Here is a 16,934-nt window from a genome sequence, read left to right on the forward strand (position 1 = left end):
ATCTGAGAGGAGTTTCTATTATTTAAATTTCCAAATTATTTAAATTTCTGGCTTTCAGAGAGAAAAACCTGTGTGAATTCTGGCCTGGAGCTGGGGAGGAGCAGCCACGTGTCACACAGCTGGGGCCGAGGGGATTAGGGTGCACCCACAACGTGCGTGGCCATCGCCTGAAAAGAGCCAAAATTGAGCTTTTTTGAGAGAAACCGTTCCAAGAAAAGTGATTTTTGGTGAGGAGGACGCTCGGCCCCGCTCTCCCCAGCACCAGGAGCAGGCTGTGCACAAGCAGCCCCTGGGATTGGATTTCATGGGGCATTAGAGGCATGGAGAGAGCCCTGTCACAGGGATTAAACCCCAGCCAGAGCCAGACAGCCCCAGACAGATGTTGGGCTTCAGCAGGAGAATATTCCTTTGTTTGACTCAGAGCTTTCCCATAGGGACAGGGAACATCTGTTCCACTGCCTGGTGCTGCTCTGGGGCTGGGGCAGGCTGGGGTGAGCCCAAGCCCTGCTCTGGGCACGAGGTGACACAGGGGAGCAGTGCTGTGCACAGAAATTGGGTTCTTTTTGGATTTTATTGTCCTCTGGAATGCTCCCACAGGAGCTGTGTCTGTCCATAGGTGTGAAAATGCAGGATTCAGAGTGGCTGTCCATGGAAAATGAGGTTTTTTGATTTTATTGTCCTCTGGAATGCTCCCACAGGTGTGTCTGCCCACGGGAGGGGACTGGAACTGTCCTTTAAGGTCCCTTCCAAACTAAACCATTCCCTGGTGCTAGAAGAGGTTCCTATCTTTATTGTAGGAAAAAAAACCTGAAAAAATCCAGTGTATTTCCATTCGGGATGGTGTGACCAGGAGGTCTGGTGGCTCCACTCAGCTTTGGACAGGTTTTGGGTGATGTTCCTCATGATATAACCCGTCCTCAGAGCTGGGAGGTGAAATGGAGCCGGCAGCACAGGGTGAGGGAGGCCTGGGATGCTCCCCAGCAGGGTTTGGCTCTCTAGATGTGCCCAAAGGGGATCCAGGAGAGCTTTTGGGACACCTTGGGAGCACCTGGAGCTCTCCTGGCTGCTCTAAGGACACCTTGGGCGCACCTGGGGCCAGCCCAGAGCTCTCCTGGTTCTCTCTGAACACCTTGGGAACACCTGGAGCTCTCGTGGCTGCTCGAAGGACACCTTGGGCGCTCTCCTGGCTCTTTTCTGGCCGCGGGGCTCCTCCTGCCACCCCCTCCCGCTGGTTTAATTGCAGCCCTGCCCCCCTGCAGGCTGGCCAGGCACTAATTGAAAAGCCTAATGAGGTCCCGGGGGTCTCCTGCCGAGATGGAGCTAATTAGGGGCTGCAGCACGGGCTCCGAGGTTGCTCCAAACCCCCTTTTTCCTTCTCGGGGGCGCGCCAGATGTCCGGGGTGAGGCTGCGGCTCCCGTGCTGTCCTCGGGGCTCCTGCCAGAGCAGCTGCTGCAGAGGCACTGGCTACACTTAATACATTTTAATTAGCGTCATTAAATTCTTCCATTTGCTAATTGTTCCCCCTTTTGATCCTTTATCCCGAGCAGATTAGCCCTCGGGGGGGACGGGGCGGGCTGGGGGATGCGGACACGTCGGGCGAGGTGAGGACTTTATTATCCTGACACCAGACCTCGGGACAGCGGTGAAAACACCCCAATTAGCGCTAATTAGGGCCAGATCTGAGCGTCCAGCCTGCTCCTGGAGAGAGCCGTCCCCAAAAAGTGAATTTGCGGGGATTGGTGAGAGCAGAGGACGCCCCAAAGCTGAAGGTGGGATGGAGCTGTGCCCAGGTGAGAACGGGCTCAGGTGTTGGGGGGTCCTGCGGCTGCACCCCGGGGTCCCTCCCAGCCTGGGGTACCCCAGGATCCATGGACAGGAGGCAAGGGGAGGTCACTGCTCCTCCTCGTCCTCAGCAATGCTGGATCCTGCGCTGCCCACGGGCAGAATCCCAACCCCATGGGCACAAACTCGGCCTGAGCTCAGCCACTCTGCCCTTCCAGGGGGTGGGTGGAGGCCGAGCATGAGAAACAGCCTCGGTTTTCTGTTGAAATCCCCCGAAAAGCGCTGGGCCAGCTGCTCTGGTCTCCCTGGGAAGGCTGGCACGGACAGCAGGGGCTGCTGGAATGTGCTGAATGGAGCTGAGATTCCCCGGGGATCGGGAAAAGGAAACCATGAGAGGAGAAATTCAGCCGCATCTCCCGCCACACTCCAAGGAGGATTGTTCTCTGTGTTGGTTTCCATGTGATGTTTTTCCTCTGTTTTAGGAGAAACTGCAGCGGGCCATGGACCCATGGAACAGTGTGATCCCTGCTGGAGACAGATTCCTGGATATTCAGCCCAGAGAAAGGAGATTTAACCGTCTAAACCAGATAAACTGAAAGAAGTGAACAGTCCTGGGTGCCTGCTGACAGTTTCCTGCTCCACTGGGAATCGCTGCTGTGGAACAAGACAAGCCTGCTTGGGCCAAAAAAGAAAGACAACAGGTTATCCAAAAAACGAAGCAGCATCTGAAAAGTAACAGGTATCAAAAAATTTTTAAATATCTGAAAAACAACAGGGTATTAAAAAAAATATAAAATAATACCCGAAAAATAGCGTGTTATCCAAAACCAGTAGGTTCCCCAAAGCTGTCTGGAGGAAAGGGAAAGGAAAGGGAAAAGGAAAAGAGCCTCGATTTCCTGCTGGCTGTCCCCAGCCTCGCCCATTCCACAGCTGGTCTGGGGCTGCAGTCACTGCCTTTCTCACTGACTGCCGGCCCCGGGATCTCAGGGCCGGGAAACAGATTCCGAACCGGCGGGTTTTACCCTAAACCCTTGGCTTTTACCCCAAACCCTTGGGTTTTACCCCAAAATTCGGCTATGACCGCCAGAGGGCGCCAACCGCCTCCCAAAGGGACTCCCCAAGCCCCGCCCCCAACCGGAACAAGCCAGCCCACTCTCGAACACGCCCACAACCCCGCCCCTTAACAGGCCCCGCCCCACAGAGAAATGCTCCGCCCAAATATGCAAATTTAATACCGTCTCCGCTCCCTCCCCGCTCTCGCGAGAGCCGCGCCCGGAAGCGGTCGAGCCGGTGCTGAGGGCCCGCCCGCCATGGAGGCCCCGCGGGCGCTGCCGCTACTGTCGGTGCTCTCGGTGCTGCTCCTGCTGCTCCTGGGGCTCTGCGCCGCCGGTACGCCGCGCCGGGACACTGCCGCGGGGGCGGGAGGGGGCACCGAAACCCTGGGGCCGGGGGGGGGTCAGGCACCGCGCTCGGTTTGGGGGCTTCCTCTGCCCTTGGGGTTCCGCCGCGTTCGGTCACCGAGGGTTCCCCCCCCACCCTCGGTAACCCCTGATCTCCGTTCCCCCCGAGGTTCACCGGGGTTCCCCCTCCGCCCTCGGTAACACCCGCTCCCCCGAGGTTCCCGTCCCCGTGCTCCCCTCTGGGCTCCCCCGCTCCGGTGCCGTGTCCCCCGGGTCCCGCCGCCCCTCTCGGGGTCTCCCCTCGGTGCCTCTGACCGTGCTTCCCGTGTTTGCCACTGCAGACGGCGGCGGATCTCCCGCGGTGTCTCAGGGAGCCGGAGCAGGTGACAACGGGGAACACACCAACACAGTGAACACAGCCCCAGGGAATGGAGACGGGCAGCAAAACAACGGTAACTCCGACAATGGCAATGCCCAACCAGACACGAGCGGTGGGACCAACACGGGTGAAAACACGGCAAACAAACAGCAGGACAACAGTGTGACTGGAAATGGCAGCAACGACGACAAGGAGAAGAAAAAGGAGTCACAGAGAGGCAGCGACACAGAGACTGCTCAGGAGGGCCAAGGTGCCAATGGCAGGGATGGAACCAGCAATGAAGGAGGCGGGGGACAAGGAGGTGGAAGCCAGAGCAGCAACAGCGGTAACACGGACAGTGGTAACACAGGCAAGACAGGCAGTGAGGGGCAGGGCAGTGCAGGCAGCAGCACTGGCGACCAGGGCAATGCAGGGACCAGCAGTGATGGGCAGGGCAGTGATGGCCAGAACGGTAAAGAGTCCAACACTGCCAACACAGGCGGCCACAGCGGTGGCACTGGTGGCCAGGGCAACACAGCGAGCAGCACTAACGGTGAAAGCAGCAGCCAGAGTGAAAACAATCAGCAGAACAATGTCAGCAAGAACGGCCAGGCTGGCAACCAGGCAGAGGGCACCAAGGAGAAGGACAGCGAGGATGACAAGAACAAGAACGGCAGTGAGAAGGGCAGTGAAAACACAAATGGCAGCACCAAGCAGAGCGCTAACCAGGACAGCACCAACAAGGACGAGGGCGACAACAACAAGAGCACTGATGGCAAGGACAGCAAAAACACAAATGGCATCACCAACCAGAACAGCAACACCCAGGACAACACCAACCAGGATGGCACCAACCAGGAGAAGGGCAACACCCAGAGTGGCACCACCCAGGATGACAGTGACAAGAACAAGGCTGCCAACGGGGCCAGCAGCCAAGGAGGGCAGCAGGCCCAGGCTGAGAGCCCGGGCAGTGCTGCTGGCGAGCAGCCCCACGGCCAGGACAGTGCTCAGACCTCCCAGGAGGAGCAGAGCGCCGTGTCACACTCTGCTGCCCCTGCTGTGGACGGTGACAGCTCCCTGGAGAACGAAGAGAGCACCCTGGAGGAGGTGGCCAAGGCTGAGGAGGGCAGTGACCCCTCCCAGGAGCAGGACAGGGACAGGAGTGTCCCCTCCCTGCCCAGGCCCCGCTCGGAGAGCAGCCACTTCTTTGCCTACCTGGTGACCACAGCTGTCATTGTGGCAGCCCTGTACGTGGCCTACCACAACAAACGCAAGGTGAGCACCCTGCCAGCCCTTTCCCCTCCTCCAGACTGGTTCCTCACCAGTATCTCCCAGTTTGGTCTGGGTTCCTGTGGCCAGGAATGGGGCTGGATGTGGTGCGACACAGAGCTGGGTGTTCTCAGCTCTGCTGCTGGTTTCAGCTGAGAGGTGCAAACCACAAAGGGGTGTGGATCCCTCCATCTTATCTCTGACAGTTTCCTCCTGACAGATTTCTGTAGCATTACAAGGTTGGGGTTGTTTTTCCTCACATAAAGTTGGTTTTGAGGGAGGACCAAAAAAAAAAAATTCTTACTGTTTTGTGATTGTTTTGCAAACCTCATTATCCATCTTAGGAATGGTTGAGTGCTGCCATTTTCATGTTTCAAATTCTGGGTCACAGGAAAAGGGTTGTGGGAGCAAAGGTGAGCCTGTGTTGGAAGCTGCTGTTCCACTCACCCTGTCTCCGTTTTTCTCTCTCCAAAGATCATTGCTTTTGCTCTGGAAGGAAAAAGATCCAAAACTGGTCGGCGGCCCAAATCTGGTGATTATCAGAGACTGGATCAGAAGGTGAGAGCCAGCCCAAAGTGGGGGTTGGTGTGCCTGGTGCGTGTTGGAAACACAAAATATTGTCCCTGTGCATTAGAAAGGGTCCCAAAGGCCCAGCTGAGGCAGTTTGGGAAGCTCAGTTTGATGCAGAAACAGGGTTTTGCCAGGAAATGGAGAAAGTGAGACTCAAGAGTGCTGGCAGAGCTGCCCCAGGGCACAGATGGGAGCTGGGCTGTGCTGGATGACTTTGTCACTGATCTAATGACTTGTCAGAGAGGATTTTAGAGGGAGAAGGGTAGGATTTGTGGAGAAATCCCTTTCTTCTCTCCCTTGAAACCTTGTTCCACCTCTTGCCCTTCAGATGTGCCTGTAACTATTTTCTACTGTAGGAAAGTTAGGAAAGCAAAGGCAGGAGCTCATGCTTGCTTTGGGAGCTTCTCAGCCCTCTGAAGCCTGGACAGAGCAGCAGAGTAACTGTGAGCTTCCAGGCAGTCCCAGCCTTTCCTTTTGCCTTTCCAGATCTGATTCCTGCTCAGAGGATGGTGGGGATGCAGTGCTGCCACAGCTGGATTCCAGCCCACGGGAAGGAAGGAGGGGAGACGCTTTTTGTTTTGCACCTGCACCTTGATAAAACCTCTCACTTCCCTGAATTGCTCCTTTCCCAGCTGCCTTGTTTTCCCCCTGGGCGTTTGGCTGCTGGAAAAGCCAGACCCAGGATTTGTGTCCCAGTGCAATGGGATTTGCCATCTGCTGGACTGACCCCTCCTTTTGGGGGGAATTGAGGATCTGCTGCACAATGAGCCACAGGACTGTCCCTTCCTGGGCACGGAGCTGCCTCGGTCTCCTCCTGCCCCTCCTTCTCCACCTGCTGGGTTTGGGTGCTCAGGTTGGGAGCACCCGGGTTCTCTTGTTTGGCATTGACCCAGCCCTGACTCAGATTTGGGGTTTCTCTCCCTGATCAGCCTCACACCCAGCTTCACTTTCTCACACAGGCCTCTGTCCATGCTGAAGCAGTTTTTGTAGCTCAAACCCGTCGTGCTCCATGCAGGTCTCTCCCCTCTCAGTGCTCCCAGTTCAGCTGTGTGCACTGCGGGTGTTGGTTGTGGTGTGGTGGAGGAGGGGGCAGGCCGGGCAATCCGTGCCCTGTTGGCTCAGGGATTCAGATGGGAACATTGCTTCCTGCCCTTGTCAGGTGTAGGAAGGAGGGAATGTCAATCCCTGAGGGGTTTGGGATGAGGGAGGCTCCCAGTTCCTCCAGTGCTGGACTGGTGCTGGTCAGCCCAAGGGTTGGTGCCCCACTTACACCTGTGAGGTTTTCATTCCTGCAGCTCTGCTCCCCACAGGCTTCTCCAAGCTGGGATGTTTCTGGAGAGGGCACAAAGCACCTGCTTAGCTCCTGGTTTAGATTTTTCCAGAAGAAAAAGGATCTGAGGAGCCCAGAGCTCCTCACGTGGGTACCCAGCTGCGCCACATCGGGTGCCAGGCGTGTGCCAGTCCTGCACTGACTGCATGGAAGAGTCCCAGGATGGTTAAATTCCCGTTAAATTGTTAAAAAAATTAAATTAAATTTTTCTGGCCTTGCCAGGCTTGGGAACAATCAGCTCCTCGCCCTGTGGTCACCCTGGACAAGGGCAGAGCTGTTTCCTGGTCACTGTGAAAGCTGCAGCTCTAGTTTTGATTTGTTAATGGTTCATTCCAAGAGGGGAGAGAGGGCCTGGCCTTCTCCAAACCCTAAAACCATCCTTTCTCTTTCTGCTGGCTCTTGGCAAGCCCCAGAGTCCCTCTTGGCTTTGAAGAGTTCTCAGGGTTTCCCTAGGAGACATCCAGGGTGCTGAAAGGACTTGCAGGAGTTGTTTGGAGGGAGGGAAAGGGAAACAGGGCTGGGAATGCAGCTCTGGGGAAAAAGGGTGGGAACCTGCTGCCCCAGAGCCCCTGGGGGACCAGCCAGGCTGGGATCAGCCCCTTGGGGAGGGGGACACTTCTGCCCCCTGGGCACAGCAGGGACACAAACCCTGCTGCAGCGTGTGGGGCTCCGTGTGCTGCTCTGGCCAGGGGTTTGGAGTGTGTGTGTGTGCTTTTTGGAGTGTGAGTGCTCTACGCCGGCTTGGTCCTGCTGTGTCGGTTTTTTAATTGAATAATAATTTAGAAAGGCTTTCTATTTTTTCACCGTCTACTTGCTTTTCTGTGCTGGGAGCTGTTTCAAACCCTCTCTTGCTCCAGGCTGTGGGAATCCCACCCTGCTGCCAGCAGGGCAGGGGATCATCTGGACCTGGAGCATCGATCCCAGGCTGAGCCAAGCATTCCTTGGGGTGGTGAGGACACACCTCAGGGTCTGGGGACAGGTAGGGCTCACAGCAGGCTGAACTGGGGACTTTTCCCCCAAAATCTCCCCACCAGCACTTCCCAAGGCTGCTGTGTTCTGCCTGGGCTGCCCCAAACCTCTGGGGCTGCTCCAGTTTGTTGAGGTTTATGGTGTTTGTGCCACGTGTCCCAAAGGGATCAAGGTGCACAGGACCTTTTCACTTTGGACACATGTGTCTGATGGTACAGAGGGGTTTTTGCCAAATATTCCTACTGTTTAGGCTTGAGCCAGCACATCATTTGTTTTCTGCTGCAGCGCAATGCACCTTGCTTGGAAGGATCAGAATTTTTTACAACTCTTTGTACTGTTTTTTTTTTTTTTTTAATTTTCTGTGTGGTGAAATCAGTAAATGGATTAAAAAAGACACAAAAGGTTGAGTTTTCACTTCTCTCTTGGTTTTGTTTTTTTTTCACGTTCTTTGCGTGGTTTTCATTGACACCTGGCACCAAAGGTGCAGGGTGGCTCCTCTTTATGCAAAATAAGTTTTTTTTACAAAAAGCCCTGTTTTTGTGGAGCTGTCTGTGCTCAGAGCCCCGTGTGCGGCCGGAAGGAGCCCAGACAGGCCCGGGCCAGAGCGGATTTGAAGTTTCCAGTCTGCTTTCCAGGGCCCAGTGTCAGCCCAGCTCCACTGGGTGCTCTCAGGTCAGGGCCCAAGAGGAGATTAAACTGCTCTGGACACAGCTTAGTCCTGAGCTCTGCCCTGGGATTTCTGCTTTGTCCTGCAGAGAGCCCCAGAGGGCAATGCCAGCGTGTCCCAGCTGCTTGGAGCGGCTGGAGAGGTGTGGAGCAGGAGCAGAAGGTGCCCAGGGCATGCTGAGGGCACTCCGGGGCGGGTTTGGGATAAAGTCCCTCCTTTCCCTGCCAGGAGCGAATCCCGCCCTCCCCTCTCCTCCAGGCCCGGCTGCGAGCAGGGAGAGCCCCTGGTTTTCCTGGGAATGGGTTACTCACAGCTTGCAGCAGGAAATACGGGTGAAAATGGGGGATCAAAGGGAGAATCCCATGGGGCTGTGGGGTTGGGAGGGACCTTTCAGACCCCTCAGCTCCCAGCCCTGCTGCCAGGGGCTCAGAGCACTGCTCTGTGTGCTTAGGGTGAATCCCCAAAAACTCAGGAACCCCCTGGCTGCTCCCACCCGCATCTCAGAGGGCTGGAAGGGCCCCAGAGGGCTTTGGCAGGCAGGACGGGTCCTGTCGTGGTGCAGGAAGCACTGGGGGCACCCCGGGGCTGGGCAGTGCCCGTGGGGCCATGCGGGGGTGGCTGCCCCCGAGCCAAAGTCCACGAGTGGAAATAATGCCAAATAAAATCAGAAACGCTTTGCCAGCTGGGCTGGGCCCTCTTATCATCGGGGCAGGAGTGAGACATTGTGATAGAGGCAGCTCAGCAGAGAGGCCCCGAGGGTGGAGGAGCTCTCATGCATGAGAAACTGGGTGAAAGTGGGCACAGGGCTGGGCTGTGCCCTTCCACCCTCCTGCTGCTCTGCAGAGTGCAGCTCTCCCCAGCTGGGGCTGGGCTCTGCCAACAGGGGACAGGATGGGAGCAAACAGCCTCAAGCTGTGCCAGGCTGGATTTTGGGAAGATTCCTCCACCCCAGGCCCTGAGCAGGGGTGGGGACCCCATCCCTGGGGGATTCAGCAGCTGTGTGGATGTGGCACCTGGGGACACGGGGCACTCTTGGCAGCTGGACTTGGTGGTGTCAGGGCTTTTCCAGCCCAGAGCATTGCAGGGTTCTGTGAAATGCTGCTGCAGCCACTCCCTGAGCTCCCCTCTGCCCCCCTAGCCTGCAAACCCCATTAACCTCCCCGGCTTTGTTTGATCTCATCTTCCTCTCCTGAAGGCTTTGCGTCCTGCACGGCCTCCTGGGCAAACAGCTGAACCTGGGCTGATCTCACCGCAGGTATTTTCCTTATGGGCAGGGCACCAGCCAAGCAAACACATCAGCTTTGCCTCTGCATGACAGATTCCATGGCCTGGGACTGTTTGTGTGGGTTAAAACACCACCAGCATGACTGAGATGGCATTTGCAGGGTTGGAGCTCCTTGGGGTGAGAAAAGCAGGAGGAGAGGCAGGTTTGGATCTCCTTGGAGCTGCAGGGGGAAGGTTGGGTGTCACTGCACTGTTCTGGGCCTAAATCAGATGTTTCTGCTCTCCAGAGGCTCCCTGGGAAGAGGACCTGGCTCTTCTGCCAGGGGTCCAGTTCCTCGTTGCCAATCTCCCATCCATCCCTGCCACTCCCTGTGTGCTGTCCCTCCATCCCCTGTCCCCAGTCCCTCTCCAGCTCTCCTGGAGCCCCTTCAGGCCCTGGAAGGGCTCTGAGCTCTCCCTGGAGCCTTCTCCAGGTGAGCACCCCCATTTTCCCCCTCCTGGACTCGCTCCAGAAGCTCCACATCCCTCTGGTGTTGGAGTAGAGCTGGGGGAAGCTCTGCAGTGCCCCCAGGTGGGGTCTCAGCTGGGCTGGAGGTGCCAGAGCCGCCTCCCCAGTTCCCTGCTGTGCCCTGGGCTCCTCGAGGGGCTGGCTCTGGGTGATCTCCCCTGGCAGAGCTCACCTTCTCTGCAAATCCCATCCCATCACTGAATTATCTCTCTGCTCAGTGATCTAATCCTCTTTGCCAGATCAGCCTTCAAGCCTCTTTCCAGGGCTCCTTTCCAGCACGGTCACACTATTCCCTGCTCGGTCACACTGCTTCCTGCTCAGCAGCTGCCTCTGGCCTCTGTTTTTCCATGCTTCCATGTTTTTCCATGCTCCATCAGCACATTCCATTCTTTCCTTTCCCTTCTCCCTCAGTACCCCCAGCCCCACTGACCCATCATGAGGCACAAACCCCAGTTTCGTGATCACTATTTTATTACTTCCAGTCTCACGTGCCTCCCTTCCCATCTGGAGAGGACTTTCATCCTGTTCCCAAGCTTTTACCAGCAGACAGAAGGACTTTGTTGCTGCTAAAGGAGCACGGATGCCTTGGGGCAGGGGGGGAAAGAGCAGCACCCGAACACTGGGAATTCTGGAGGGCTGGGGAATGACTCTGGAAGCAATGGACAGCCTGCAGGCTCTCAGACAGCCCTGGGGCTGCAGGGGTAGGTGGGCTTTGGCTGGGGGCTTTGGCTGGGGCTGCAGGTGTAGGTGGGCTTTGGCTGGGGGCTTTGGCTGGGGCTGCAGGTGGAGGTGGGCTTTGGTTGGGGGCTTTGGCTGGGGTCAGTGATCACAATGGGGTCAAGCAGCCACGGGAGCTGCTGGTGCTCCCATTTTGGGGTTATCTTGACTTCTCTCCTGGCCACAACAGCTCCTGGGCACTCCCTTCGTGGCCAGGGACCAGCACTGACACGATGCTGGAAGGGGATGCATTTTTTAGGGGGGTGAGGTCCAACACAATCTGTCTGGGCATGGGAACGGCATCGCCCCGGATGAAATCCCTCAGCTGGGCACAGAGACGGGTCTGCTACAGGCGTGTGGCAGGTGAGGGTGAGCTGGGGTGCTGTGCTGGGGAGCAGGGCCCTGCTGGGGGGATGGCAGCCTTTAGTCTCCCTTCTTGCTGCTGGTGGCCTGCAGGCGCATCTTCAGCCGCGCCACGTCCGCGTACAGGTTGCGCTTGAGGATGGTGCTGGCGCAGATGAGGGCTCCCTGCAGGGCCCCCATGAAGCCCCCCAGGCACAAATCCTGCCCTGCAAGGAGGGAGCAGCAATGAGGTCCCCTGAGAGCAGCCCTCAGTCCCCACTCTGTCCTAGCCAGCACCAGTGGGGGTTTGGGCATCACCCTCCAGCTGCCCCGCACCATCCCTGGGCTCTGAACCACAGCCCCCTTCCCTTGTCTCCAGCAGGAGATCCCCACCGTGCCCTGGGCAGGGGACAGCCCCAGAGCTGGGGGAGCACAGCCTTCCCTCCTCCCCTGGAGCTCTGCTTTTCCAGGCGTTATCCCATTGCCCCACAGCGGCTCTTTGCTCTGCTCCATTTCAGGATTGCAGGTTTTCCTCGCCCCATCCCGCTCCCCCGGAGCTGTCCTGCTCTGAGGACGCCGGTGGCCCTGTCACCTGTCAGGTAGAGGTTGGGCACGGCCGTGTCCGCCCGCACGGTGGCAATGGCCTCGGCCTGCAGCCGCGGGATGCCGTGGTCAGCGCCGTAGAACTCGCCGTGGGGACTGGCAATGTAGTGCTGGTTGGTGAGGGGAGTGCCACCCGAGAGGTACTCGATCTGTGGGGGACAGGGACAGGGTGGTCATCCTGGGATGGTCACCCAGGTCTGCCCAGGTTGGATGGGGACTGGAGCAAGCTGGTCTGGTGGAAGGTGTCCCTGCTCATGATGGGGTGGAACTGGATGAGCTTTAAGGTCTTTTCCAACCCAAACCATTCCATGACTCCACAGTCATTGGGTAGGTAGAGGGGAACCCTGTGTTTAGGACCCCTGAACCCCAAGTTTGGGACTCCTGAATCTGAGTTTGGGACCCCTGAAGCTCATGTTTCCTCACCCGGCCCTCGATGCGAGGGTAGAGCTTGTAGACAGTCTGCATGATGGCATCCACAAAAGTCTTCTTCAGGTCCTCGTAGTCATCCCCCCTCTTGTGGACCTGCTTGTCCTTCCACTCCTCGAACCACTCGTACCTGGCGAAGGTGACGATGGCCAGCGTGGATTTACCTGCAGGAGGACAAGGCTGGGGTGCTTGTCCCTTGCCCACCCTCATCCCACCCTGTCACTGCCCCAAACCCAGGGGATGTCCCCAGATCTTTGGGGTTCCGTGTCCTTCATCCAGATGCATTCCATGAGCCCCGTACTCAGCAGCTTTGCCCATGGATGGCTGAGTGGAAGCTCCTTGTTTGGGATCACCAAACCCCAACAGGAGTTTTGAAACCCCTCAAAAGCGTTTGTGGTCAGTGTCAGCCTCACCTGGGTGCCTCATTTCCCAGGTGGGGTCCTTGGCTGACGGCGAGGTGACAAAGAGCAAGGGGATGTTGTTGGCAGCTTCCTCTCTGGATGAAGCCAGGTAGCGCTGCATGCTGCAGGAGAGGGAAGGGCTGAGCTGGGGCACAGCTCCCCGAGTCACTGCCCGGGAATCCATCTCCTCACGCTCAGCCAAGCACATCCAGGGCGAAGCCAAACCTACATTCCATCCAGGTCGTTCCCGGGGAACATGAAGTAGTTGGTGGCCTCCAGCCCGAGCTCCTCCCTGGAGCCGCTGAGGCCCACGAAGACGGTGAAGCCGCCCTCGCCAGGGGTCAGCATGTGGAGCTGGGACTGGATCTCTGCAGCGTGGGGGGAGAAGGGCAATTAGGGGAGAAATCAGGCTTTTCTAGGATTCCTGGATACAGAGAAGTGGCTTCTCCAATCCTGGTGCTTTCCCACCAAACCCTGACCCTTCCTACCCACACAAACCATCCCCTTTCCACCTGTCTGTGACCCCTCCACCTGGCTGTCACCCTTCCACCTGTGACCCTTCCACCCACCTGTGACCCTTCCATCTGACTGCCACCCTTCCACCTGGCTGTCACCCTTCCACCTGACTGTGCCCTTTCCACCTGTGACCCTTCCATCTGACTGTGCCCTTTCCACCTGTGACCCTTCCATCTGACTGTGCCCTTTCCACCTATGACTCTTTCACCTGGCTGTGACACTTCCCAAGCACCTCTGTCCCCTTCCCCTCATCCCCGCCCCTTCCAGAAGATCTTCTAGGACATTCCACCAACTCCCACGAATTTCGGGGCCCTGCACTGTGTATTTTATGGAATCCCCGCACCAAACCACAGCCAATTCGGGCCGGTTAATTTAAGCAGAACGAAACCCCCGTGAAGAAAGGAGCGCCCGGGGCTGGGTTTGCAGGGCTTGGCACGGGAGCGCCGGGGGGTTCGCAGTGTTAATTGGTAAATCGGCTTTGCCCCGGGGCTCAGCGCGGCATTAGCGCCGTAACCCCGGCGGAGCCGGCGCTGACGCCGCACCCGGCAGAGCCCGCGCCTCCGCCGGCAGCAGCCGCTCGTAGGTGTTGAAGATGCCGGCATCCGAAATGACCACGGGAGCAAAGATTTCCACCGAGTCCTGGCCTTTCCTGACGCTCACACCTGGCGGGGGAATCCAGAGGGGGCAGAATGAGGCGCTGGTGGAAGGAGCCCCCTTTGGGAGCGCCCCGAGCCCGGTGCTCACCGCAGGCTCTGCCCTGCGCGTCCAGCAGGATCCTCTGCACCGGCGCCTTCCCAAAGACGTTTCCTCCGGCGCTGCGGATCACGGGGATGGTGTGGAAGGCGATTTCCCCCGCGCCGCCCTTGGGGTACCAGGCGCCGTGCAGGAAATGGTTCACCAGGATGCTGTGCATGGAGAAGCTGGCCTTGGAGGGGAGCACGCCTGGAAAAGGAATGGGCAAATCACGGGCTTGGAGCTTATCCTAAGTGTTTTAGGATGAGGAACACTTTGTACATCCCCATCTACAGGAATGATGTCAGCCCATGGGGGAGATGAGGAATGCAGAAGGAAAGAGATGGAGATGAGCAATGGGGATGTGTCACCTGACAGTGACTTGGGGACGAGGATGCTGGCGAAGCATCCACCAGAATATTCATGCAAACCTTCCAAAAAAGGGGGTTCTTACCTTTTTCCTGTTTCTAAAGGGTTTAACGTCACCCCAGGGCCTCCTGGTCACCTACCATAGGTGGGGAAGATGTAGCTGAGGACAGCCCGGAGCTCGGGGTTGGGGGTGAGACCATCCACCACCTCCTTGAGGCTGCGTGAGGCCAGCTGGGAGAAGGAGCAGAGCCGTGGGAGCAGCCTGGAGCAGATGAGGAGCTTGGCCAGGAACCTGGGGAGCATCTTCAGCATGCCCAGCAGCACAACCCCACGGCCAGCGCTCTGCAGGGAGAAACAGGGGCTCAGACACACTGCTAACTGCTGCAAAGCAGTTTTTCCCCTTAAATTCACTGCTGGGCAGCTCTGGGCAAGGGGAGTGAGTACTGGCTCCCTCAAAAACCTCCTTCAAGAGAACCTTATGCCAAAAAGCTTCCCCATTGAAACTCCTCCAGAGAGCTCCTCCCCAAAAACTTCCCCAAAAACATGGTTCTTGAGAAAAGCTTCCTCAAAGACCTCTGCCCCAACTCCTTAAAGAACTTCTTCTTTAAAGAAATCTCCCCCAAAACATCCGTGATGCTGCATTTTTGAGGCAGAAAGGGGCGATTTTGCCCGATTTTGAGACTGGTGTGTTTGCCAGCGCTTTTGGGGTGATGCCATCATGCTCCCCTCGTTGTGTGACCCCCAGACCCGGGCTCCCCTGGTGTCACCCCACCTTCACCAACCGCTGGAACTCGTCGATGGCCGCGGCCTCCCCGGGGAACTGCTCCTTCAGCCTCTGGAAATATTCCCTCTTCCCAGAGTGGATGTGGAAGGTCTTGCCAGAGCCCTGGGGGTCCCCCAGAACCACGGCATCGTAGGTGGCCGGCAGTGGGGCCCACTCCAGCTGCCCATCTGTCAGCTGGTCCACCAGGAACCGCATCAGGGAGCCCTCCTGCATCTGCCCCACATAGTGGATCCCTAAAACAGATATTTTTTCCTTTATTTTCCTCCTTTTTTTTTTCTTGATTTTCCTCTTGTTTGCCTTTATTTTCACCTCTTTTTTCTTTCATTTTCCTGCCCCAGGACACACCAAACCCACCTCTCATTTATCCATCCCCACCCCACCAGCTCCCTGTGGAAGGAAAAGGGAAAATCTGGGATACACCTGCCTCCAAGCTGGGGTGAATGGCACTGACCACAGTGATTTTATCTGGTAATTCTGAGTTTTGTTACACTTTGCTATCCATCTCTGCTGTAAATAATCAATCCTGGAGATTCAGGGACACGCAGAGCTGGACTTTGTCTCACCACAAGAAGTTTTCCAGCAAGAAATGTCCTGAGGTGACATTCCCCATGCTGGCAACCACACAGGGGCCTTGGTGTCCTGCACCCAGAGGGTTTTGGGGTGAAAAGCTGGAGAATGGGTTGTGTAACACGAAGAGGGTGGGAACGGGTTGTGTAACACGAAGACGGGAGCTCCCACACAGCTGTGGGGAATTTGGGGGTTTGGTATTTGGGGGTTTTGGGGTGAAGAGCAGCAGAATGGTTTGTGTAACAGGAGATGTGTGCAGGGGAGCTCCCACCCTCAGGGTGTCCCCTGCCCCTCCCTGGGCCCCGGGGGGATTCGGGGGCCCCGAACACGGTACCGGTGTCGAACTCGAAGCCCTTCTCGGTGAAGGTGTGGCAGCAGCCGCCCAGCTTGCCGTGCTGCTCCAGCACCAGCACCCGCCAGCCCGCCTTGGCCAGCAGCGCCGCGGCCGCCAGCCCGCCGATGCCGCTGCCCACCACGATGGCATCGAGCTCCGGCGGCACCTTCTCCGCCGAGAACACTGCGGGACACGGCGGCGTCACCGGGGCGTCCCCGCGGCACCGGGGACCCCGGAACCGCCGGGAGAGGGAGGGACACTGGGGGGACAATGCCACCCTGGGGAGGGACGTGACACTGGGGGGACAATAACACCCTGGGGGCGACAGTGCCACCCCGAGGGATGTCAATGTCAATGGCTCCGGGAAGTTAATGGCAGCCCGGGGTGGTCCTGTCCCGGGGATGATCCACCCGGGGCTGGCGATGCCACCCCGGGTCTGACCCCGCCGGGGGGCTCAGTGGCCCCGGGGGTCCCGTACCTGTCTTGACGACGGTCCTGCGCACCGCCTTGTCGGTGACGAGCGGGCCGGGCGGGCGGCGGCTGTCGGTGGCGAAGGGGTTGCGGCTGCCCGAGCCCCGCAGGAGCACCAGCGAGAGGAGGGCGAGGAGGAGGAGGAGAAGGGCGGCGAGGAAGAGCAGCGCCTGCAGCCACATGGTGCTGCGGGAGCCGCGCTGTGCCGGGAGCCGGGAACAGCGGCACGAACGGGAACAGCGGGCACGGGGGTGGCTCCGGCACGGGGCGGGGGGACGGCGGGGAGGAGAGGGGGCGGGCACTGGGAGCTGGGACCGGGAAGTGGCGTTGGGCACCGGGAACTGACCTTGGGCACTGGGAATTGAGACTGCGCACCGGGAGCTGGGACCGGGAAGTGGCATTGGGCACCGGGAGCTGGTCCTGGGCACTGGGAGCTGGTCCTGGGGACTGGGAATTGAGACTGCGCACTGGGAACTGGGACTGGGCACCGGGAACTGACCCTGGGCACCGGGAGCTGGGAAGTGGCATTGGGCACCGGGAGCTAGGACTGGGAAGTGAGAGCTGACACTGGACGCCAGGAGCTGGCACTGAGAG

General features: G+C 58.2%; 2 protein-coding genes across 2 annotated transcripts; one reads left to right on the forward strand and one right to left on the reverse strand.

Moving 5' to 3' along the window:
- Positions 1 to 3,020: 3,020 nt before the first annotated feature.
- TGOLN2 (trans-golgi network protein 2) lies at positions 3,021 to 8,083 on the forward strand. Its single transcript, XM_064731291.1, has 4 exons — positions 3,021 to 3,172; positions 3,525 to 4,816; positions 5,285 to 5,368; positions 5,867 to 8,083. The coding sequence occupies exons 1-4, from the start codon at positions 3,094 to 3,096 to the stop codon at positions 5,870 to 5,872; spliced, it is 1,461 nt and encodes a 486-aa protein (XP_064587361.1). The 5' UTR covers positions 3,021 to 3,093; the 3' UTR covers positions 5,873 to 8,083.
- A 2,448-nt stretch (positions 8,084 to 10,531) lies between these two features.
- On the reverse strand, positions 10,532 to 16,925 carry RETSAT (retinol saturase). The gene is made up of 11 exons (XM_064731290.1): positions 16,348 to 16,925; positions 15,870 to 16,052; positions 14,957 to 15,201; positions 14,325 to 14,526; positions 13,828 to 14,025; positions 13,626 to 13,745; positions 12,797 to 12,935; positions 12,580 to 12,689; positions 12,164 to 12,330; positions 11,730 to 11,889; positions 10,532 to 11,364 (listed from the first exon to the last, which is right to left on the reverse strand). The coding sequence occupies exons 1-11, from the start codon at positions 16,739 to 16,741 to the stop codon at positions 11,219 to 11,221; spliced, it is 2,064 nt and encodes a 687-aa protein (XP_064587360.1). The 5' UTR covers positions 16,742 to 16,925; the 3' UTR covers positions 10,532 to 11,218.
- Positions 16,926 to 16,934: the final 9 nt, after the last annotated feature.

Source organism: Zonotrichia leucophrys, chromosome 22 (assembly GCF_028769735.1).
Source record: "Zonotrichia leucophrys gambelii isolate GWCS_2022_RI chromosome 22, RI_Zleu_2.0, whole genome shotgun sequence".
NCBI classification, from domain to species: Eukaryota; Metazoa; Chordata; class Aves; order Passeriformes; family Passerellidae; genus Zonotrichia; species Zonotrichia leucophrys.